Genomic DNA, 23,660 nt, shown 5'->3' on the forward strand with positions numbered 1-23,660 from the left:
TATCTAAGGTGATTTCATGATGTTTTCTTACTCCAATTCAGATAACCGGAAATGCCACATGAATAATGCTATTTTATAAGAAAGGAAATCACAGTCTGTGGCAGTGAAAAGCTGGTACCACTGACGCAATTTCTAATAAAACCTACTTTTCTACATTTATGAAGTCATTCCTTTGAATCAAACCACATGGAAATAAATCATTCCATTTAACTGAAGATACAAAGAGCAGTGAGGAAGCTGCTGAAAACTTATTATTTTATTCCAGACTCCTAAATCAGAAAATTCCATTTAAGATTGAGCTAATTTTTTCACTGACATTTAGCTGTAAATGTCAAGTTGCTCCAAAAAATTTTTCTTGATTTTATGGTTCGCAGCCTTATTCAGTTGATAAAAACTGAGTTAGCATGATGTCGTTTGAGGATTCTCCAGTATGAGAAACTGTATAAATGCCTAAGAGAGGAAAGAGAGAATAAGAGTTATTGTTTCTATATTGGAATCAAGCATGAGACCAAAACGAAACCAAGCCTATGCAATTCCTTTCAACTCTGGCCAGTTCCAGGAAGATGGTAGGGAAAGCTGCAGAAGGCAGTTGGTTGACAGACAGCATTTCATTAATGCCAAAGAGAGCTGCATGTGTCAGACATCTCTCCTTAGAGAAGAGAAGCATCACATCTTTCAGATACTGTTGGGAAGTGAGATAAAGTAGATTTGAGATCATAAAATGTTATTGCTGGAAGGAAACTTCGTGATCTCTTCGCTTTTCGTTTTACTGATTAGGGACAAATGTCCAAAAGGTTAAGAGGATTGTAAAAAGTACTGAGGCTGGTTGGTGACAGTGATAACAGGATACAAGGCTTCTAGGCGAGCATGTTGAACATGTTGGGAGGGAAGTGCCTTTTCAAGTTCAGAACCTTGAACTTTACTTTGGAAGTCAAATAATTGTGCTTACGATCTAAACTGAATGACCCATTTCTCTGCTTTAATAAAGATATCAACAAAATTCAACATGAAAAGGAAATCGGACACTTAAAGATGACTTCAGCTTGACTTGTAATGCAGTGACTCTCCTTCACCCCCCCTGCTCCACTCCTCCCCCAGGCATTGGGCGACTATTTGCAAGGCTTACAAGAGCTGAATATCCTTGACTTTAGCAACAGCCAATATATGAACATAAAACAATGCATGTCACAGGTGAAGGGGATAGTGCTTTCACACCCATAGCAGGTGGTGGCTTCTCCCTCGGTGGGAACATTTTAGGGAGAAGGGTATGTCTGATGGGGCACAAATACCTGGCCCACGCCCACTGCTCAGCAGCTGGCACAAGAAGGGTGATTCTCCAGTCAAGACACCATCGATGTTCATCTAACCAAACTCCTGCACCCCATGACCCCAGTGATCAAGGTCACCGATTTACAGAATGTCTAAGTGAGGAAATGGCTGTCATTTGTGATGAAATTAAAAGGGACAATAGTGGACTCCATGAGCATCTACTTCCTGCCCCTGTTCTATCAGCCCTGAGCACCAGCCAGATGAGCTCCAAAAACATGGCCAGCTGGTACTCCTGCACTTCTCACTGGTTTTTAAAAGTAGCCCTTCAGGGGCGCCTGGGTGGTTCAGCTGGTTAAGCATCTGGCTTCAGCTCAGGGCATGATCCCAGGGTCCTGGGACTGAGCACCACATTGGGCTCCCTGCTCAGCGAGGAGTCTGCTTCTCCCTCTCCCTCTGCCCCTCCCCTCCTCTTGTGCGTGCTCTCTCTCTCTCTCTCAAATAATACAAAATAAATAAAAATAAATTTAAAAATAGCCCTTCGTTTTACTTTTCGTTAACCTTTGGCTTATTGTTAACTCACCTTTGTGCTGCAATGGGTTGAAGAGCTTTGGGAATTTGGGTTTGGCAGATATATCTGATGAGTCTTGCTGCATCAAAGAAAAACAAGTCATTCGGGCATTAATAGTATTCTTTTAGTCACGCTCTGCATTTCCTGACATCTTAATGTCATTAGCAATTCGTTGCTTCACTTACGTGGTGCCCTATTCAAGAAATTAGAGTACTCCTTTCTTACCCTTTCTCTGGCTTTAATCTATTTAAAATGCTTAAGAACATATTTCTAAGTAAATTCTGTGTTCCTGTTTATTCTCACAACTTTTGACAACAAACTAGAAAGCAGTTTTAAGGAAGGCATTTCCTTTTGCATGTCCGTGCTTGCATTTCTTTGGTTCCCACATTTATCTCTAGAAGAGGAACCCACAGAGAATAAGACAATAGTTCTACAATAATGGTCTCAAAATAATACTTTGCCTTATTCTCACTCATCTTAGCATTCAAATCCCTTTATGAATAATCTTTTAGTAACTGGAGTAGAGGCTAAATGGAGTTCAAGTTTTTGAAAACCGAATTATCTAATGGAAATAAAATATTTAATAAAAAACGTACTTATGGGGAAAGGTAGACGTTTAAGATAAATTGTGTTTTTGTCCACTCGTTAATTGAATTATTCATTAATTTAACATCTCCTATTGAGTACCGCCATGTGGTAGACACTAGGAATATTGGAAAGAATGAGTTTCCATTTCCTGCCACAGTCCATGTCATGAGGAAGCTAACTCAAGATGGGAGAAATAGGTTCCTGTTATGTGCAGTGGACAGCCCAATGATAGCTTCTGATTTTCACTGAAATATATAAATGGTTACCCCATATTGAGCCTTGGGGGGAAAAATTATCATAGGAACAGTAATGAGAAATGTCTAAAAATTCCAAAGCAAAATAATTGATTTTCTAGAATTCAGGACTCAGTAAACATATAATATGATAGCCCTAAAGAAAAATTCTACAGTCATCATCATTGCATTTAAAACTGCATCCTGCCCCATTTGGAGACAACTTAGATTGCAACACGCTCAGGGACTCCACATGGTCTGGGGAAAAGCAGGCTTTTCAGACATTAAGCTAAGCTGTTGGTCAAATAACAGGACCTGAGTCATTGGAACCATTAATAAATAAATCTCTTCTCTCTGGAGAGAGAATCTGTAGGGGCCACCAGTGTCTGTTTCTCAGTAAAGAGTTACAGAGAACTTGGCCAGGGACAATGAAAGGGCCAAGAAGGGGCCCTGAGCCTCCAGCAGAGAGAGGATTTTGAGAGAAACCACACTGTGGGTCCCCACAGTGTCATGGTGGCTTGGGGGGATGGTCCTTGAGAAGAACATTGTAGGCTTCTTTCATTCTTTTCAGCCAACAACCCAAATTTTCACTACCCTTTTAAGACCCTATTTTACCATCCATTTTTCCATCTCTTAGTGTATAGCCTTTTCTCCTACTTGAAAAACAAAACAAAACAAAACAAAAAGGTACCCAGGTCTGAATTCTTTCACGCTGTAACCCAATCTGCTTATGTTGCCCTATGTGCATCAGACTGATGCTTCCTGTGTCCGGGGAAGAGGCCGATCCTTCCATCTTCAGTCCAGCCACTCCATCTGCCTTTCCAGGAATCTTCTTCCCTCAATCATCCCCGCCCCCAACCGCCATTTGTCTTCAGACTCTCTAAGACTCTCTGCTGGCTCATCCCTCCCAGCATATGGACTTGCTCACATCCTCGTGACTCAGCTCTACTGTCGCCGCTGGTCCCGAGTCTGTGTCTGGTTTCCACCCTCACTCTTTTCTCTCACGAGTCTCTTGACAGGAACATTCCCACTGAGGTATCTCTTCCTCGCCTTCTCTCTCCTCGACTGCTGTAATCTGGGTTCCTGATTTACATCAAACTCCCTCAGAAAATTAAAAACACCCATCTTCTCTTCTGCCAAATATACATTTATTTTAAAGCAAATGAGCCACCTAACCTGAAAACAAAGTCATCTGATTTAAAAACGACATGGGGAAGGGAGCGCAAATCCAGGAGATGCAGAGAAAAGCGTCAACACTTCACATTAGAAACAGGGAGGGAAAAACACTGTGGGGCAGCCTTGCTTTTGTTCTTGTTTTAATTTACTTTGGAGTGTTTTTCTCTCTTTGGTTTTCAAATGAGAAAAATGCTCACTTCCTGGCAGGGTGGGGGGCGCCTGTCTCACTTATTAATGACAGGTTTTTCTATACTGCCGTCACATAGGCTGTAGCTCCCTCCTTTTCTTAAGCATAATGAGTGATGTATTAGTTTCACATTCTCTGGTTCAAGAGATTTTAGTTCTCCAAGACATAAACTCGAAATCACAGAAAGTCAGAACTTCTACTTTGAGTAACTAGTCCAACGGTTAATGTCCACGGCTGAAAAAAAATGAAAATCAAGATAAAAAAGATGGCGGAGGAGTAGGGGACCCTATTTCAACCAGTCCCCTGAATTTAGCTGGATATCTACCCAACCATTCTGAACACCCATGAAATCTGCCTGAGATGTAAGAATATATACCTGGATCTCTACAAACAGAATATCTCTGATGGTCTCGAGGTATGAAGTGGGGAGCCATGATGCTGTGCACAGATATTGGAAGATAAACAGAAGGGGGAGGGCCGCCATAAGCTGGTGACGGGAAGGTAACATAACACCTGAGCGCAAAAGCATCCCTCGCTGGGGACTGAGCACAGATTCGCAAACTGGTATGGGGGCGAAAGGACTTTAGTGCAGCCCCCAGATGGGATCCAGGGCAGCTCACGGTTTTAGAAGCACAAAGGGCCCAGGTGTGCCTGGCCCTGGGTTCTACCGCTGGGAGAGCTGCTGTGGGGTGCACAACCCAGGACGCTGTGGGTTTTTAGCAGCACAGACAAAAATGGAGACAGTGTGGCCTGGTGAGCTCAGTGAAGAGCAGAACACGACCTTTCTGTTCTGAGACAGGTCTGGATGCGGTCATTTCTGCTCCGACTCTCAGAAGAGACGCGGAAAGCCGCCAGGGAAAGCTGCCAGAGGACAAAAGCCCAAAAACACTGGTTTTCACTGAGCCCCACCCCTTGACTGGGGGCAGGGCAACTCTGCCCAAGCAGGGTTGCCTCAGTAACAGCACAGCAGACCCCTCCCCCAGAAGACAGGCTGGAAGAACAAGAGGATGACAACCCTAGGGTCCCTATAAAACAGGTGCATCTTGCTTGGGTTGTGGTTAATACTTTGGACTCTGTACATTCCCTCAACCACCCCCCAACAGAATGACTAAGAGGAGGAACCTCCAACAAATAAAAGAATCAGAGACTGTGGCCTCTGCCGCAGACCTAATGGATATGGATATAAGCAAGATGTCAGAAATAGACTTCAGAGGAACAATTATGAAGTCAATATCTAGGCTTGAGAAAAATATTAGCAACAATATAGAATCTCTAAGGGCAGAAATGAGATCTAATCATGCTGAACTTGAACATGTTATGAATGAAATGCAGTCTAAACTGGATACTCTGCCAGGGTAAATAAGGCAGAAGAATGAATTAGTGAGCTAGAAGATAAGATGATAGAAAAGAAGGAAACCAAGGAGGCCTGAGAAAAACAGATTAAAGCCCAAGAGATAAAACAGAGAAGTTAATGATGCCATGAAATGTTCCAGTGTCAGAATTATTGGGATCCCTGAGCAGATGGAGAGAGAGAGAGGTCTAGAAGATATATTTGAGCAAATCATAGCTGAGAACTTTCTTAATCTGGAGAAGGAAACAAGCATTCCTGTCCAAGAGGCAGAGAGAACCCCTTCCAAGATCAATGAAAATAGACTGAGGCCCAGACATATAATAATGCAATTCACAAATCTTAGCTCCAAGGAAACAATCTTGAAAGCAGATAGGGGGAAGAGATTTCTTATGTACAGAGGAAGGAACAACAGAAGAATATCAGACCTGTCCACGGAGACCTGGCAAGCCAGAAAGGGCTGGCAAAACATATTCAGGGTACTAAATGAGAAGGACATGCAGCCATGGATACTGTATCCAGCAAGGCTGTCATTCAGGATGGATGGAGAGACAAGGAGCTTCCAAGATCGGCAGAAACTGAAAGAATATGTGATCACCAAGCTGGCTCTGCAAGAAATATTAAGGGGGTTCTGTAAAAGAAGAAAGACCCCAAGAGTAATATAGACCAGAGATTTACAGAAACAATCTATGGAAACAAGGACTTCCCAGGCAACATGATGGCACTAAAATCATATCTTTCAATGATCACTCTCAACATGAACAGCCTAAATGTTCCCATGAAATGGCACAGGGTTGCAGATTGGATAAAAAGACATGACCCATCCTTATGCTATCTACAAGAGACTCATTTTGAACCTCAAGATACATCCAGAGTGAAAGTGAGGGGATGGAGAACAATTTTTCATGCCAACGGACCTGAAAAGAAACCTGGGATAGCAATTCTCGTATCAGACAAATTAGATTTTAAGCTAAAGACTGTAGTAAGAGATACAGAAGAACACTATACCATTCTTAAAAGGTCTGTCCAACAAGAAGCTCTAACGATTGTAAATATCTATGCCCCCAACATGGGAGCAGCCAACTACATAAGCCAACTATTAGCCAAAATAAAGAAACATATTAATAATACTTTAATAGTAGGAGACCTCAACACTCCACTCTCAGCAATAGACAAATCACCTAAGCAGAAGATCGACAAAGAAAAAAGAGCTTTGAATGACACACTGCACCAGATGGATTTCATAAATATATATATAGAACATTCCACCTTTAAACAATAGAATACTCCTTCTTTTCTAATGCACATGGAACTTTCTCCAGAATAGACCACATACTGCGTCACAAATCAGGTCTCAACTGATACCAAAAGATTGAGATTATTCCCTGCATATTCTCAGACCACAATACTTTGAAACTGGAACTCAATCACAAGAAAAAATTTGGAAGGAATTCAAACACTTGGAAGCTAAAGACCATCCTGCTTAAGAATGTTTGGGTCAACCAGGAAATTAAAGAAGAACTTAAACAATTCACGGAAACCAATGAGGATGAAAACACATCAGTCCAAAACCTATGGGATACAGCAAGGTGATCCTAAGGGGGAAATACATACACATTCTAGCCTCACTCAAAAAAATAGAAAAAATCCCAAATACACAAACTAACTTTACACCTTAAAAAACTGGAGAAAGAATAACAAATAAAGCCTAAGCCAAGCAGAAGAGAAATAATAAAGTTTAAAGCAGAGATCAATGAATTAGAAACCAGAAATACATTAGAGCAGATCAACGAAACTAGAAGCTGGTTCTTTGAAAGAATTAATAAGATCGATAAACCACTGGTCAGACTTAGCCAAAAGAAAAGAGAAAGGACACAGATTAATAAAATTATGAATGAAAGGGGAGAGATGACAACTAACACCAAGGAAATAGAAGCAATTATTAGAAATTATTATCAACAACGATATGCCAGTAAATTAAACAACCTGGAAGAAACAGATGCCTTCCTGGAAACCTATAAACTACCAAGACTGAAACAGGAAGAAATTGACAATCTGAATAGACCAGTAACCAGAAACGAAATTGAAACAGTGATCAAAAACTCCCAAAAACAAGAGTCAAGAATTTGTTTGATGGATTCCCAGGAGATTTCTACCAAACAGTTAAAGAAGAAATAATACCTATTCTTCTGAAGCTGTTTTAAAAAATAGAAACAGAAGGAAAACTTCCAAACTCGTTCTATGAGGCCAGTATTACCTTGATCCCAAAACGAGGCAAAGATCCCATCAAAAAGGAGAATTACAGACCAATATCCCTGATGAATATGGATGCAAAAATTCTCAACAAGATCCTAGCTGACAGGATCTTACATTAAAAGTACATTAAAAGAATTATCCATCTTGACCAGGTGGGATGTATTCCTGGGATACAAGGGTCGTTCGACATTCACAAATCAATCAGTGTGATAGAACACATTAATAAGAGAAGAGACAAGAACCATATGATCCTCTCAACTGACGCAGAAAAGCATTTGACAAAATACAGCATTCTTTCCTGATTAAAACTCTTCACAGTGTAGGGATAGAGAGATCAAATTCATAAAAACTGTCTCTGAAAAGTCCACAGAGAATATCATTCTCAATGGGAAAAGCTGAGAGCATTTCCCTTGAGATCAGGAACATGACAAGGATGCCCACTCTTGCCACTATTGTTCAATGTAGTACTAGAATTCCTAGCCTCAGCAATCAGACAACAAAAAGAAATAAAAGGTATTCAAATTGGCAAAGAAGAAGTCAAAATCTCTCTCTTCACAGATGACATGACACTTTATGTGGAAAACCCAAAAGACTCCACCCTCAAATTACTAGAACACATACAGCAATTCAGTAACGTGGCAGGATACAAAATCAATGCACAGAAACCAGCTGCTTTTCTATGCACTGACAATGTAACTGTAGAAAGAGAAATTAGGGAATCGATTCCATTTACAACAGCACCAAAAACCATAAGATACCTAGGAATAAACCTAACCAAAGAGGTAAAGGATCTATACTCTAGAAACTACAGAACACTTATGAAAGAAATTGAAGAAGACTAAAAAGATGGAAAAATATTCTATGCTTATGGACTGGAAGAATAAACATTGTTAAAATGTCTATGCTGCCAGAGCAATCTACACTTCAACATCATCTCCATCAAAATACCAATGGCATTTTTCAGAGAGCTGAAACAAACAATCCTAAAATTTGTATGGAACCAGAAAAGACCCCGAATCTCCAAGGAAATGTTGAAAAAAAGAAATACAAAGCTGGGGTATCACATTGCCTGATTTTAAGCTATTCCAGAAAGCTGTGATCACCAAGACAGCATGGTGTCTGACACAAAAACAGACACAGATCAATGGAACAGAGCAGACAGCCCAGATATGGACCCTCAACTCTATGGCCAACTAATCTTTGACAAATCAGGAAAAAATATCCAACGGAAAAAAGACAGTCTCTTCAATAAATGGTGCTGGGAAAATTGGACAGCTATATAGAAGAGTGAAACTCGACCATTCTCTCACACCATACACAAAGATAAACTCTAAATGGATGAAAGACCTCAATGTGAGAACAGGAATCCATCAGAATCCTAGAGGAGAACATTGGCAGTAACCTCTTTGACATCAACCACAGCAACTTCTTTCAAGACACATCTCCAAAGGCAAGGGAAACAAAAGCGAAAATGAACTTTTGGGACTTCATCAAGATAAAAAGCTTCTACACAGCAAAGGAAACAGTTAACAAAACAAAGAGGCAATCCATGGAATGGGAGAAGATATTTCCAAATGACACTACAGATAAAGGGCTGGTATCCAAGATCTATAAAGAACTTCTCAAACTTAAAACCCAAAAAACAAATAATCAAGTCAAAAAATGGGCAGAAGACGTGAACTTCTCCAAAGACATATAAATGGCCAACAGACACATGAAAACATGTTCAACGTCATTAGCCATCAGGGAAATTCATATCAAAACCACATTGAGATACTACCTTATACCAGTTAGAATGGCAAAAATTAACAAGGCAAGAAACAAATGTTGGCAAGGATGTGGAGAAAGGGGAACCCTCTTACACTATTGGTGGGAATGCAAGCTGGTACAGCCACTCTGGAAAACAGTGTGGAGGTACTTGAGATGTTAAAAATAGAAGTACCCTATGACCCAGCAATTGCACTACTAGGTATTTACCCCAAAGATACAGATGCAGTGAAAAGAAGGGGCACATGCACCCCAATGTTTATAGCAGCAATGTACACAATAGCCAAACTGTGGAAGGAGCTGAAATGCCCTTCAAGAGACGAATGGACAAAGAAGATGTGGTCCATATGTACAATGGAATGTTACTCAGCCATCAGAAAGGATGAATCCACCATTTGCATCGATGTGGATGGAACTGGAGGGGATTATGCTAAGTGAAATAAATTAAGAAAAAAAGACAATTATCATATAGTTTCACTTATATGTGGAACATAAGGAATAGCATGGAGGACATTAGGAGAAGGATGGGAAAAAAGAAGGCGGGGACATCAGAGGGGAAGACAAACCACGAGAGACTATGGACTCTGGGAAACAAACTGAGGGCTTCAGAGGGGAGGGGGGTGGGGGAATGGGATAGACTGGTGATGCGTATTAAGGAGGGCACGTATTGCATGGTGCACTGGGTGTTATACGCAAACAATGAATCATGGAACACTACATCAAAAACTAGTGATGTACTGTATGGTGACTAACATAATAAAACACACAGAATGAGAAGAAAGAAAGAAAGAAAGAAAGAAAGAAAGAAAGAAAGAAAGAAAGAAAGAAAGAAAGGGAAAGAAAGAAAGAAAGAAAGAAAGAAAGAAAGAAAGAAAGAAGAAAGAAAGAAAAGAAAGAAAGAAAGAAAGAAAGAAAGAAAGAAAGAAAGAAAGAAAGAAAGAAAGAAAGAAAGAAAAAAATGAAAACTGAATGGTACCATATGACTTTCCTAAGATCATTCAGCCAAACGGTTACTGAATCAGAAATACAGGGCAGGTCTGCTGGCAATGGGGCCATTGCTCCCTAATTAACAGCAGAGCTCCGTACTAGAAAATGCAGACCCAGGGAAAAATTTTAAGGTCAAAGGTTAATTTCTTCACTTTCTAAAAATTATTATTTCAAAAGATTATGTTGTCCCCTGTAGAAATCTCTAAGCACCCATGTAGCTTTCCAGGCACTTGAGTCAGTTGACTTTTATCAGACACAGAAACTTCTCTGCCTTAGGGCTCCTTCTGAAAGGTGTTCAATGTTTTGCTGAAGGGCAGAAGTCTAAATCAGCTTCAAAAATACAAAATCTGAACACGAGGGCTTTTGTTGCAAACTCTGTCTCCTCCTACGGACTGTACTTTCGTGGCAAAGAATGAAACAGGAATCCTCTGTTTCCATCCAGATGTCTCAGTTTGTAGATTTAAGAGCTCAACTTGCAAGGGACAAAGTCAGTTATGCCTGCTAAAGAGGGAAAACTCAGAGAACATCTCGCATGTTAGAAGTTAACCAAGATTTCACCCTTTCCTTTTACGAAGGCAAAATGATCTACAGAAGGTCCAGAAAGTCAGGCAGAGAAAAGGTTCTCACGGACTCTAGATGTTGAAGGCAAGTCCGACTAAAGCAAATGATACCATTCAAAGGTATTTGCCCACCGCAGCACACACAGACCTCAATGCTTAAGCATCTTTGTACCTTTCCATGGCTTCTCATTCTCTCTCTCCCTTGTTCATTTTCTCACTCACTCAACGTTATGGATAGCGACCCTGTGCTAGGCACCACACCAGATAGCAGAAATAAAATGGTGATGGAGGCTCAGGGGGTGACACAAAGGTGGGCTCACTGTGGGACTGCACACGGTGAAAAGTGTGAAACCGGAACTTCAGGCATTGGACCTGTGGCAGTGGGAGATAATTACCTTGGATGCTTGCTTCCAAGAACTTAAAGGAGACAATTTGCTGAACAGCAATTGTCGCAGCTAGAAGGCAACAAAGAAATATTAAGGAGAGGCACATATACAATCACAATAGACAAAAACCCAGAACAAAACTGCAGATTGGAATTGTTACTTAATAGAGGAATTTTCTGGAAGTACTTACTAGACCATCATCAGCATAGCTATCTGATGAAAAGATTTGTTTTATTTGTTTGCTTTACCTATAAACAAATCTAGGATTAAACAAAGAACAACAGTACCAAAAGCCATAATAATTCAGATTCTAGACAACAGTAATTGATAATAATTGCTAAACTGTAATTTATCTCTCAAGTAAAGAGTTTCCTAATCATGTGAATGGTGCCATCTAGAGAATTATTTAGTCCAATCAAGAAAAGCAAATTGCTTCTTTGTAAACAGGGATTCTGTGTATGTGCTACAGTTGTGCTAATTATAAAATCTTCTTATCTCGGGGCGCCTGGGTGGCACAGCGGTTGGGCGTCTGCCTTCGGCTCAGGGCGTGATCCCGGCGTGATGGGATCGAGCCCCACATCAGGCTCCTCCGCTATGAGCCTGCTTCTTCCTCTCCCACTCCCCCTGCTTGTGTTCCCTCTCTCACTGGCTGTCTCTCTCTCTGTCGAATAAATAAATAAAATCTTTAAAAAAAAAATCTTCTTATCTCATTGAAAACAAAGTCTCTATCACTTAGCTTAGTTACTGTCTTCGCCTCTCTCAACAGAATTGTTCAAGGCTTGGGAAAAATATGAAACAAGTGTATATAAATTTTTTCTACCATCTTTTCCTTCCATTTGTCGTCCTTCATTAGAGTTTTTATTTGATGTTAAGAGCTATTTATATTTATCATAGAAAACTCTAGAAATTTAGAAGTATTCTAGATATATCTCTCTGCATATTCTATATAAATGCATACATTTAATAAAGGAACAAAATGGAATTCACACCTCCAGAAAATACTTTTGCTCTTTGATGATTGCCTAACCATAGATGAAAGTAGCAAAATGAAAAGTAAAAACAACTTCCTTTTTTTCTATAATGTTCAGGTTATATGCTATCATTAGTTCTATAAATTTTCTTACCAGCACATTATATATGTTGTGATTAGTTCTCTATAGTTTTCTTATCAACAGTGAGTGTTTTCACTGAATCTTCTTTTTCATAAAATTATAGAATCTGATGACAAGAGTACCCATGGTCTCACCTCTTACATCTGAATAAGAGCCCAGAACTGAAGGGGATGGATGCCCTGGATTAGAAGAAGGAGATGAAGAGAGAAATGAACACACTTACCTTACTGTCCAAGAGCATTCCAAAACATAAGATGAAAAAACCCTTAAAAAAAAAAAAGGAATAAATCACCTCTGTGGTCTTTTCTTCCCCAGAGAAGAAAGCATTGCTCTGTAATACTATTCTATCACCCAATATTGTTTTCTTTCCTGTCTCCCTACCAGACTCTGGGCTTCTCAAGGCAAGGACACCGGCTGACTCTACAGTGCCTGGCATAACACAAAGCACTCAAAAAAATGTATAATATTGAATGTATAAATAAATAAATGAGTGAATACGGTTTTAAATGCATGCGGAGCTTTCTTTTCCCCTTTGGGTCATCCTAAACGCCAAACAAATCACTTCCATTTGCTTCTGTATCTTAGTCTTTCTTTAGAGCAGGCATTAAATAAACATTTACTGAGTGCATGTCAGTCTGTGACGGCAGCAGGCACTGAGGTCCAACCCTAAGCAGAGGACCTGCATCTGCACTCTTTCCNTCAAGCCCAGCCCTTGCGGAACCCTGGGCAGAGGCTTTCTTGGACCTTGAGATCCCCCTCCCAGTCAGAGCACCTCAGTGGGTGCCTGTTCATACAGCATCTACCCATGGACCTGCCCCCATTAGGCACGTGCTCCCCAAGTTTGTGAGCTGTACTACCCCCAAAACATTCACTGGTGTGCGGATATAGGGGAAGAACCAGTTGCTTTTAGAAGACAGATTAGCATTTCGTACATGCCAGGCACTGTGCTGAGAGCTAAATTATGTTATTTAATTTACTTTATGATAATAAAAGTAATATTATCCCTGTCTAACAGATGAGAGAACTGAAAGAGAGATTAAGTAATTTTTTAGAGGTCACAGTTGATAACATGCCATATTTGAGCCCAGACCTATTTAACTCCACAGCTCAAACATTTGCAGAGGTGACCAGCAAACATCCATCGAACCAAGGCTAAAGGCTCTCTTCCAGACTCATGGAAACCTGAAGATTACTTTGTCCACCTACTCTCTGAACACTCTTTGATCGTGGACTGTAAAACCCATGCTTTCCAGCAGGTGTAGGCAAACTTTTTCTACAAAGAGCCGGATGGGATGTGTTTTAGGCTCTGCAGGTAGTCCAAGTGCAACTGCTCAACTTTGCCGGGTAAAGCAAGCATTCACAAACCAGATCTACACAAATGGGCATGGCCGTGCTCCAATAAAACTTTATTGACAAAAACAGAGTTGGTTAGTTTGCCATCTCCCGCTCTGTCGTGCTCTAGAGACTTCCTGTGCGCCATTCAGAGTCAACAAGCACTCTTGAGTTCTTTCCCTTTCCCTGTGTGCTTTTGCAGAGGTCCTGCCCAAGAGAAAGAGGACTGAGTTGGTAGCAAGAGGGATTAACATTAGCTCTATGAACTCAAACATTTAAAATCCTGGGTGGATTCCTGAAGAAGTCTAATACTCTGCTTCAGTATGAGAATAACTGTTAGAAAATATGGATCCTGTTGTTTGTTTATTTGTTTATTTTCTACTCCCTGCTGCCAGGCAGTGTTGGTTACAGAGTTGCTGGAGGCAGGGAGACGAGATAGCCTGCAGAGTGGTGGGACCAACCTCAGTTCTCTATCATTATTCCAGTCACCTGATGATAGAACAAGTTATTCTTAAAAAAAAAAAAAAAGAAGAAGTTATTCTTATTGTTCTCACCTGGAATGCATTGAGTAATGCAAAAATAACATGCCAAGCCAGATTCCGGTTGTCCACTATTGTTCCTATGCCAAAGCCCCAGGTAAGCCCCAGCAGAGGGGTCAGGATGAGAAGGCTCTTCCCCATGCGGACAATAGTGGCCTTGTTCTCATGACCCAGTCTTTCTCCAACAGTGGGCCTCCAGAGCTTCGTGAGAACTAATAGCACCACCACCAAATTCACAGCCACAACAGTCAGTGCAGGAACAGCAAAGGCCAAGAGGGGTTTGCTCCTATCAGACCAGTTAAGCCAACATGCATCTTTCCTTTTGTAGCTATTGCTTGGCTGCGTGACAGCAATCGTGATGACAGATATGATGAGAGGGCACCCATAGCCCAGGCAGAAGCCAGCAGCCATGACTGAAGGCACGGCCATGTGATGGAACACGAGGAGGATCCGATACGCCAGCAGGATGCCGAGGGTGAGCATCCAAAAGAACAAGGAGAGGTAGAAAAAGTGCATGAAGAACACTGCAGCTATGCAGACTCCAGAAAGGTCTACGGTGGAGCCTCCAGCGGCAGCAACAAGAAACCAAACATCAGCAATCAGGAGGCACAGGGCTATGTTCACCATGCAAACATGACGTGTGTAGGAGGTTTGGTTCTTCTTGACCTGCTTCCAAAATAGAGCTTCAATGATCAGGCACAAGGTGAGACTTCCAATGGAGATGCCCAGTCCCACAAAAGTGATCCATTTCACCACGGGGATGATGGCAGGGGGGACAAAGGGTGACATCAGTACCGAGAAGGAGGTCAGGTGGGTACATCGGCACATCACGGTGTCTGGAGTTTCGTTGACCAGGTGGCAGCCCGCATTGTTCCATTGCAAACGACTGAAATCCCAAAACACACAATGGGGCTGGCTCAGATTTGACTCTACCTTGGAAAAAATCAGGAAAATCTCATTTATGGAATAGTTTTGAATAATTGTGGATATCACGGGCCCATTGACCTGAGCATTTCCATTTTTGTTAACAGATAGGATATTCCCCAGGGTCAAAGAGGCCATGCTGACAATAGTTTCTGGACGGGACCACTGGAATTGGTCTGACTCAATTAACACATGGCTTCTGATGGGACTGGAGGAATTTGGGGGGAACATTTCGGTCTGATAGTTGTAACCCATCTTGAGTTGGCTTTGGGACACTGGAATCCCTTTCCAGTTAATGAATTCCCGAGAAAAACTCAGAGGCAGAGCTGTTGGAGGTACGAGGCTACTGATGTTTTCCAGTGTCTTCAGTAACCGTGAGCTGGCTTGCTGTTCCTCCTGCAGTAACACCGTCCAGTTGGTCACTGATGTTGAATTCAGGATGTGGTCAGCTATACTGATGACATCCTGAAATACAAGGATGAAAGTCAGTTTGTGTTTTGAATAAGCAGGTCAGAGGACTAGGAGGGGATAGTCATTAGTATTAAGGATAGCACAATGGCCCCAGAGATGGCCCCGTTGAGGACCACGGCAAACTCAACAGTGAAAATCAGTTTAGTCACTCTGCACAGTGGGAGCTTTGGGTTAAGAAACTTGGGTCAGCGGAATCATATAAGTTCCACAGTGATCTCCCCAGGGCATTCGTATGCACACTGGGGTTCCAGCATGGCTGAGAGAGAATCCTGTGATGTGGGCTGCCTTAGGGCCCACTTCCTTCGTCAGAGATGACAAACATGGCTGCCTTACTGCTCAGGCTGAGGCTCAAAGAGTGAGACATTATTTTGAACTGCTTTCCAACATTATATTTGTTTTGCTAACATCAGAAGTTCTAAATTTATGTCATGGACATTCAAGTTATAATTCACATGTATTTATGAATTAATAGAAAAAATATAAAGCAAAAGAGAATATAAAGCAAAAATCTTTAAACACTGGACGAGTGACTGAGAAATGTGGAACTGTTTGTCGGTTTTAAGGGTCAGTCTTAGTTTAAGCGATTCCTTTTCCAAACAAGTCCTTGAAAGGTGCCGCTTTCCCAACAGGACCCTGTCTCTGGCTTATGGCTCTGGTTCCCAGGCATTCTGCCTCAGGCATCGTCACGCTGAACAAGCCTTGCCCTAAATGAGCCCTCTGCGGCTTCTGGCCCCGAGTCCCATAACATGCTTCTTTTACTGCCCTCTAACCTCTGCCTTCTTTTGGTTTCTGTTTGCCTGCTCTGCTTGTGCCCTTCATTTTATTTTTAGCCTTTCTGTGTCATTTTGTTTTAGTTGGTTTCTTGTAAACAACACAAAGTCAGGCTTAAAAAAAAATTTGAGCATCTTCTCTTTAATTCAGAGTTTTAACTTAGTTATATTTAATGTCGTCTCTGACATAATGTCACCTTATATAGCTAAAGTATAATTGTGTATTATGTAACAGTATAACCCACTGTTGTAAAAAAATATTACATACTTTAAAATATGAAATGCACACATCCAAAATATTTGGAAGGACATTTATTTAACAAATATTTATTGAGTACCTGCTATATGCTACTTTTCATTTTCTAGGCACTGAGATGATACCTAAAATGCAAGCAGTGGTTGCCCTAGGGTGACCAGATAGCATACCAATTTTTTTTTTTTTGCCTACTTGCATTTCTTAGTAAGCAAGTTTTATTTGCATAAAATTCAAGATAACTTTTAAATATCCAAATTAAATCATGAATTCCCCAGTCGAAAAGCAGGAGTTCTTAAAATATACACTACTAAAGTCAGAGCTCTTAGCCACAGGAAAGACAACTGCAAAGACATTAAACAGTGGGTGTCTGTGTCATACAGTGTCATACGGTGCAGATGCTCACCCCTTCCTCTAAGCCTGCCTAGAGGTAGCCCCCTCTTGCTTTGAACTCACATAATTGATCCCATGAGTTTTTGGTACACTGTGGAGGACGCAATAATGCTCACACAACGACTGTTCCATGACCCTTCATTCCTTTCCATTAGTGCGCCTTCAACTCGGGTTTTTGTCATTCCTCCTGAGAGACTGAGCTTCTAAAGTGAGTCCAGAAGCACAGGCAGACAGACCATACCTCCATTGTTGAGTTGGACACCTTGAAATGGCTCGCCAGTGACAGGGACAAGACGTTGTCCAGAATTGACACCACTGAAGCCAGATTGCCAGCTGTGGTTGATGGGTTTTGCTGAATCACGACTGAAAGATTTCGTACCAAGGATGACACAGCTGTCTCAGTGGCATTGCCTGCAATCACACTGAAATTCTAGGAATAAAAATGGTTAAATTCTAGAGAACAATGAAATGCTTGTGTTTCATATAAATTACTATCCTAGTTATACAGAAACTGATATTCAGTGAGATTCGGTGACTTTCCAAATGGCACCCAGCTAGAAAGTGGAAAGGTAGGGTCTACTGGTACTAAATCCTGTTATATCCACTATACTATGCTGAGAAATCCTTGTAGGATGAAAAGATAGAGGGACATATGGGAGATCTGACTACACTTTGTCATTGGATCCAGAGTTGCTTCTTCCTTGAGGCTCCTCTCGCTTCTACTACACTGAGCTATCTTGGATGGCAGCCAAAAAGGGATATTCCTTTCCGTTCAAAACAAGTCAACCCAGGAACCAGATCCCATCTGTTTTTTTTTTTTTTTTTTTTTGAGAAAGAGAGTATGTGAGCATGAGTGGGGCATGAGTGTGGCAGGGAGGGTCAGAGGGAGAGGGAGAGAGAGGGTCTTAAGCAGGCTCCACTCTCAGTGCAGAGCCTGACAGGAGCTCAGTCTCACGCCCCTGAGATCATGACCTGAACGGAAATCAAAAGTTGAACACTTAACCAACTGAGCCACCCAGGCACCCCTCATCTGTCTTTCTGTTTGCTCTTCTCAGCTGACAGTAATGTTCTCTGCTCAAAGTGCCTGGCATCTGCCTGCCCTCACACCCTGGGTTGGACTAGTCCCAGCTATGGTCCATGTTCAGAAATGAAGCAAAGAAAGCATGAGCAAGGATAGACTCCAGAAGCCATCTGGTCCAATCTCTCGCATCCAGTTTACAGATGAAAAACCTCAGAAAGGGAGCAATAAACTTTCTATAGTCCCTTGAGAAAAACCATTCTGAGTTTCATCTGTAATAGTAGGGTCTCTGGCTGGGTGAGAAGTTCTGCTCAATATGGACATCTATTTGCAAAACAGTGTCTGTGAACTGGTCTCAGAGTCCCTCCTCTTTTCTATGACTTGAGTTCAAATTCCTCACTATTTGCTTCCATCTTTGTATCTTCCTTGCCTTAAGAACTTGAACCTTCCTAAGAAAGTATCATGTGGGGGTGATAGTTCTGGACTGGAAATCAAGTGACCATGTTTCTAGTTCAACACTATTGCTACCAGAGGGACTATTGGGCTCTTAGTCTTTCATTTCCTGATCTATAAAACAGGTTGACAAGCCAAATGACCCTTAAGACCCAGTGTAGTTTGGTCATTGTATATGGTTCACCTCTGGCTGACCCACTCCTGGCCCAGATTTCTGACATATATACATATCCTTACTTGTACTGAGTTTACAGTTTCTGACTCACACCTCTCCTTGGATCTTTGTTTCCCAGGCTTTCTGGACTTCTAAGAGCAGTTTAGTTGGTGTTTTATCACCTATCATAGATGTATTCAGCACGGATTCATTCTTCTGTAGTTCCCTCCCCACTAGAACCATCGACTGTGACTTTTTCTGACTCTCTTGGCTTCTACTTAGACTCTGCTACTCATGCCAACACTGCCTTAGTTTACCAGGGTCTGATAACACCCTTGACTTCTGCGCACTGACCAATGAGACAAATTGATATATTATTCTCCACCTAGCCGTGCTCACTGGGAGATGCCCACGTGAAACTCAAAACACAAGACAGAGGTACTTTACCTTTCTCAGTTCTTCCAGCCGAGAGTGTACACACGTCTCCCTGAGGACCTGCCACCCAGAGGGCCGGCACCTGACTGTAATGTTCCCGGTGTAGCCGCTGCTACAGGGAAGAACGTACTCATCGTTCCTGGACCCAAATCCAAAGACAATGTTGTTACACTGGGCTGGGGGGAAAAATGGAAACAAAAAGGAAAACGTATAAATACCCTGGCACTCTATACAAAGCATACAGCAGTGCTTTAGAAGTCATAGTTTCAGAGACAAAGCCCGGGCAAAATTCAGGAGTAGAAACATGTCCTTGATGCCCAGCCTCGTCCCTCTCAGTACCTTTTCTCCTTTCTGATGCCCTCTCCAAGGCCAGCCCCTTTCCCTCCAAGTGTCTGACCTGTGCCAACAATCCTGATTTTAGTGAGCCATAAACTAGTAAGCATCAGGTGAAAAAAAGACAGGGTATGATCATTCTCAGGAAAGAGTTTCATTCTGTAAGGCAATGTTAGAAAATCAGAAAACCTGCAAGAAGCTATGGAACAAAGCAGTAATGATGTGGTTACAAGACTGGCAGTTGCCATTTTAGTGTGACCCATCCTACTTTTTGCCCTTTGTAAAAGCTTTTCACACTGTGACCAACCACTAGCCCTCAATAGTATATTCTGACCGTGACTGGGACCAGGAGAAGGAAACCCTGAATCGAAGACCCTCCAGGGCTTTGATGTTTGCTTGTTTTTCCCAGTACTGTGTCCTAAATGCCTAGACAGTTGCGGCACTTAGTAAATATTGTTGAATAAATGTTATTGAAAGTGGCACATATCTAGGTACAAGAGGCTTAAGATTGAATGTAAAAAAAAAAAGGGGAAAAAGTCTGAAGAAAAGTAGTGGAGTGTCGTGTGTGTGTGTGTGTGTGTGTGTGCGCGCGCGCGCGCGTGTGTGGATGTGTATGTGTTAAAGATCGAGATATGTGCATTCTTTCTTTGGTTCCTTGGATTATGATTTGGGAATATGTCAGCCCCAGGGCTCCTTCAGCATGTGTCGCAGTAAACTATTGCTGAGCGATTTCCATCAGAGCCTGCAGAGTGGTCAGCATTCCGCAGTGTTACCCTGGGAGCTGGAGACCACATCACTGGTCGGCAAGGATCTGAAATCGGTGGCCGACATGGAGTTTCATCATGGTCGGGGAGAAAACAGCTGCCTGTGTCTCCTGAAAGTCAGTCAGTCTTAGAACAATTCTGTATCAGAAAACATGTCCAGTCTACTTCCCAAAGACATAAATGAGCTACTAAGTGGGGGACCCCCGTCACCTAAGCCGGGGGTGGGAATTCAGAATTACCTTTTCCAAACACTCTGAAAGAGCTGTCTTCTAGTAGGAACAGCTTGTGAAGGCCAGCCTTCACCTTCTCAGCCACCTGTTCAATGGCTGACAGCAGCTCAGATGTGCTGCTGGAACCCACGACTTCAAACCCGGCAATGACGCTTCCATCTCTATAATGACTGCGTGGAAAGAAAAATGAGATTCATTCAGTCGGTCACTCAGGGCCGGCTGTGTGTATGCATGTCACTGGGTCCATAGGAACGCATCAAATAGATACAGTCCTTGCCTTCATGAAGCTTACATTCTAGTGCAGAAGATGAGGCAAATAAGAACCAGTCACCACCATATATAAGTAATTTTATAATTATATATAATATATATATATATATATAAATTTAGTTAAGTGTTATGAGGGACAGATGCAGTGATAAGAATAGCAGGTGGAGATGAGGCCCACTTTATTTTTTTTTAAGATTTATTTATTTATTTATTTGAGAGAGAGAGAGAGTGTGCACGCATACATGCGGGGGCGGGGGGGCAGGCAATGGGAGAGAATCTCCAGCAGACTCCCAGATTGAATGTAAAAAAAAAAAGGGGAAAAAGTCTGAAGAAAAGTAGTGGAGTGTCGTGTGTGTGTGTGTGTGTGCGCGCGCGTGCGTGTGTGGGTGTGTATGTGTTAAAGATTGAGATATGTGCGTTCTTTCTTTGGTTCCTTGGATTATGAGACCATGAGACCATGAGACCATGACATGAGCCAAAAACAAGAGTCTGATGCTTAACCAACTGAGACACCCAGGCGTCCCGATGAGGCCCACTTTCAATAAGGCTGGTCAGAAAAGGCTTTTCTGTGCAGAGGGTAAAAGCTGAGGCCCAAATGAGAAGAAAAGGCTAGTGTTACAAAGAACATCAATGTAGTGTGCCAGCATGTGTGAAGGTCCTGAGGCAGGAAAATGCCTATGAGTTAGGCACATTTAAAAACTAGCTGCCAGGTCAAGAACTGGACTTGCTTCTCAATGTGGGTTTGAATTATCCCAGGGAGAATAAATTGAATTCAGTAAAATCAGTTTAAGTTAGAGGACAAAAATTAATGAATTGATTTTAGCATAACTAAGTTTCAATGAGCAGTAGAGAAATGGTAGGAGGTGATATTAGGTAAGTATCCAGGAGCCAGATGGGGTGGGGCCTTAGAGTTTGAATTTTACTTTTATTAAAAGCTTTCTTTCTTTAGTAAAAGTCAGTGGCATGCTCAGGTTTATTGCTTAAGAGCATCACTCTGGCTGCTGCATAGAATGGACGGAAGAGAGGCAAGCAGGGAAACAGGAGGACCCATCAGGAAAGAGGTGATAGCGGCTTGAATTTGGGGACAGTGCCTGTGGGGAGAAGTGGTCAGGTTGTACTTGAAGTCTGAGCCACAGGAATTGCGTAGGATGCTGGGAATGGAGAAAGGAACCAGTCAAGAAAGACTGCAAGGGATGGAAAAACAAACTGCAGTGTACTCATACAATGGAATAGCACTGGGCAATAAAAAGGAAGGAATCCCACCCCCCACCACCAGGGGCACCTGGATGGCTCAGTTGGTTGAGTGTTGACTCTTGGTTTCAGCTCAGGTTGTGATCTCAGGGTTGTGAGATCGAGTGCCAAGACGGGGTCTGAGTTCAGTGGGGAGTCTGCTTAAGACTCTCTCTCCCTCTCCCTCTGCCCCTCTCCCTCCACCTCTCTCTCTCTCCCTCTCTCTCTCTAAAATAAATAAATAAATCGTTAAAAATAACAACAAAAGGAAGGAACTCCTGACACTCAGAAAAACAAGGAAGACTCTCAAAGACATTATGTTGAGGAAAAGAAGCCAGACACACAAAAAAACTACACACTGGGTGATTCCATTTACGCGAAGTTCTAGAATAGACAAAACTAATCTACGATGATAGAAATAAAAGCAGTGGTGATTTCTGGTGGGAGGTAGGGGGTGGGCATGGAATTGGCTAGAAAGGGGCACAAGGGAACTTTTGGGGTGATGAAAATGTCCTGTCTCCTTAAAAAGGTAACTGGTAAAAGCATTTGTCAAAGCTAATGAAACTATATGTATAAGGCTTGAGCTATCATTGTATGTAAATTACACCTCCATAAAAAATGATTACGAGGGATGACTCCAAGTTTGGGTGTGTCCAACTGGAAGACTCGCATCGCTATAACTGGGATGGACACAGCAGTGGGAGAAAAACCTTAAAGGAGGAGAAAAGATGGATGACCCGTTTTGAACACATTATGTTTGACATGCCTACTAGCAAATCAAGTGGCGATGTTAACAAGCAGTTGCGTATTTGGGTTTGGACTTTATGAGAGAGGTCAAGGTCAAGTAATAAATTTAGAAACCATCGGTGTACACATGGTGTTCGAAGTCATGAAAGTGAGTGAGGTCACAACAATTCCATGAGGTAAACATTGTATTGTCCCCATTTTGTAGTAAAGGGAGCTGGAGTCCCAAAGAGAAGTTGGGTCAGGTAATTATTAATTATTAACTGATGGATTAGAATCTCTGATGCTCCAAATATCAAATTCTTTTTTTTTAAATTATTTATTTATTTATTCGACAGAGACAGCCAGCGAGAGAGGGAACACAAGCAGGGGGAGTGGGAGAGGAAGAAGCAGGCTCATAGCAGAGGAGCCCGATGTGGGGCTCGATCCCACAATGCCAGGATCACGCCCTGAGCCGAAGGCAGACCCTTAACCGCTGTGCCACCCAGGCACCCCCAAATATCAAATTCTTAATCACTACATGGAGCCACCACTCACGATGCTTGAATAAATCCAAAAACTCTTTTATGTAGTGAAAGTCATAGCGTCTTTGTGTTGATATGGCTCTTCTATCAACAAAACATTGCTTACAAAATATTTTCCTGCCAGTTATTTCATTTGGTTTAATGAAGTTAAACCAGATTCCACAGGCTTTAACAGTCCTGTTCAACAGAGAAGTAAATTGAGACGCTAAGAGATTAAGATTTACTTTAAATCATATACATAAAGAGTAAAACCTAAATAATTGTATTTTATAGACTTATGCCTACTTTATGATTGTATCTACAAATTATTGGAGACATCTCAGAAGATGTACAGAATGAAATATAGGTTAGAATTATAAATGGAAAGCCAGGACCAAGGTAAAGAA

General features: G+C 41.8%; 1 protein-coding gene across 1 annotated transcript in view; it reads right to left on the reverse strand.

Moving 5' to 3' along the window:
- Window positions 1-238: 238 nt before the first annotated feature.
- ADGRF1 (adhesion G protein-coupled receptor F1) overlaps window positions 239-23,660 on the reverse strand; it is a 32,290-nt gene continuing 8,868 nt past the window's right edge. The window contains exons 7-14 of the mRNA XM_040643564.1: window positions 20,516-20,667; window positions 19,192-19,355; window positions 17,361-17,549; window positions 14,324-15,697; window positions 12,661-12,702; window positions 11,335-11,394; window positions 1,850-1,916; window positions 239-450 (exon numbers count right to left, since the gene is read on the reverse strand). Of these exons, the coding sequence (XP_040499498.1) occupies window positions 377-450; window positions 1,850-1,916; window positions 11,335-11,394; window positions 12,661-12,702; window positions 14,324-15,697; window positions 17,361-17,549; window positions 19,192-19,355; window positions 20,516-20,667 (2,122 nt within the window). The 3' untranslated portion in view covers window positions 239-376. The remainder of the gene's footprint in view (window positions 451-1,849; window positions 1,917-11,334; window positions 11,395-12,660; window positions 12,703-14,323; window positions 15,698-17,360; window positions 17,550-19,191; window positions 19,356-20,515; window positions 20,668-23,660) is intronic.

This window comes from Ursus maritimus, unplaced genomic scaffold (genome assembly GCF_017311325.1).
Source record: "Ursus maritimus isolate PB19 unplaced genomic scaffold, ASM1731132v1 scaffold_29, whole genome shotgun sequence".
Taxonomy (NCBI): Eukaryota; Metazoa; Chordata; class Mammalia; order Carnivora; family Ursidae; genus Ursus; species Ursus maritimus.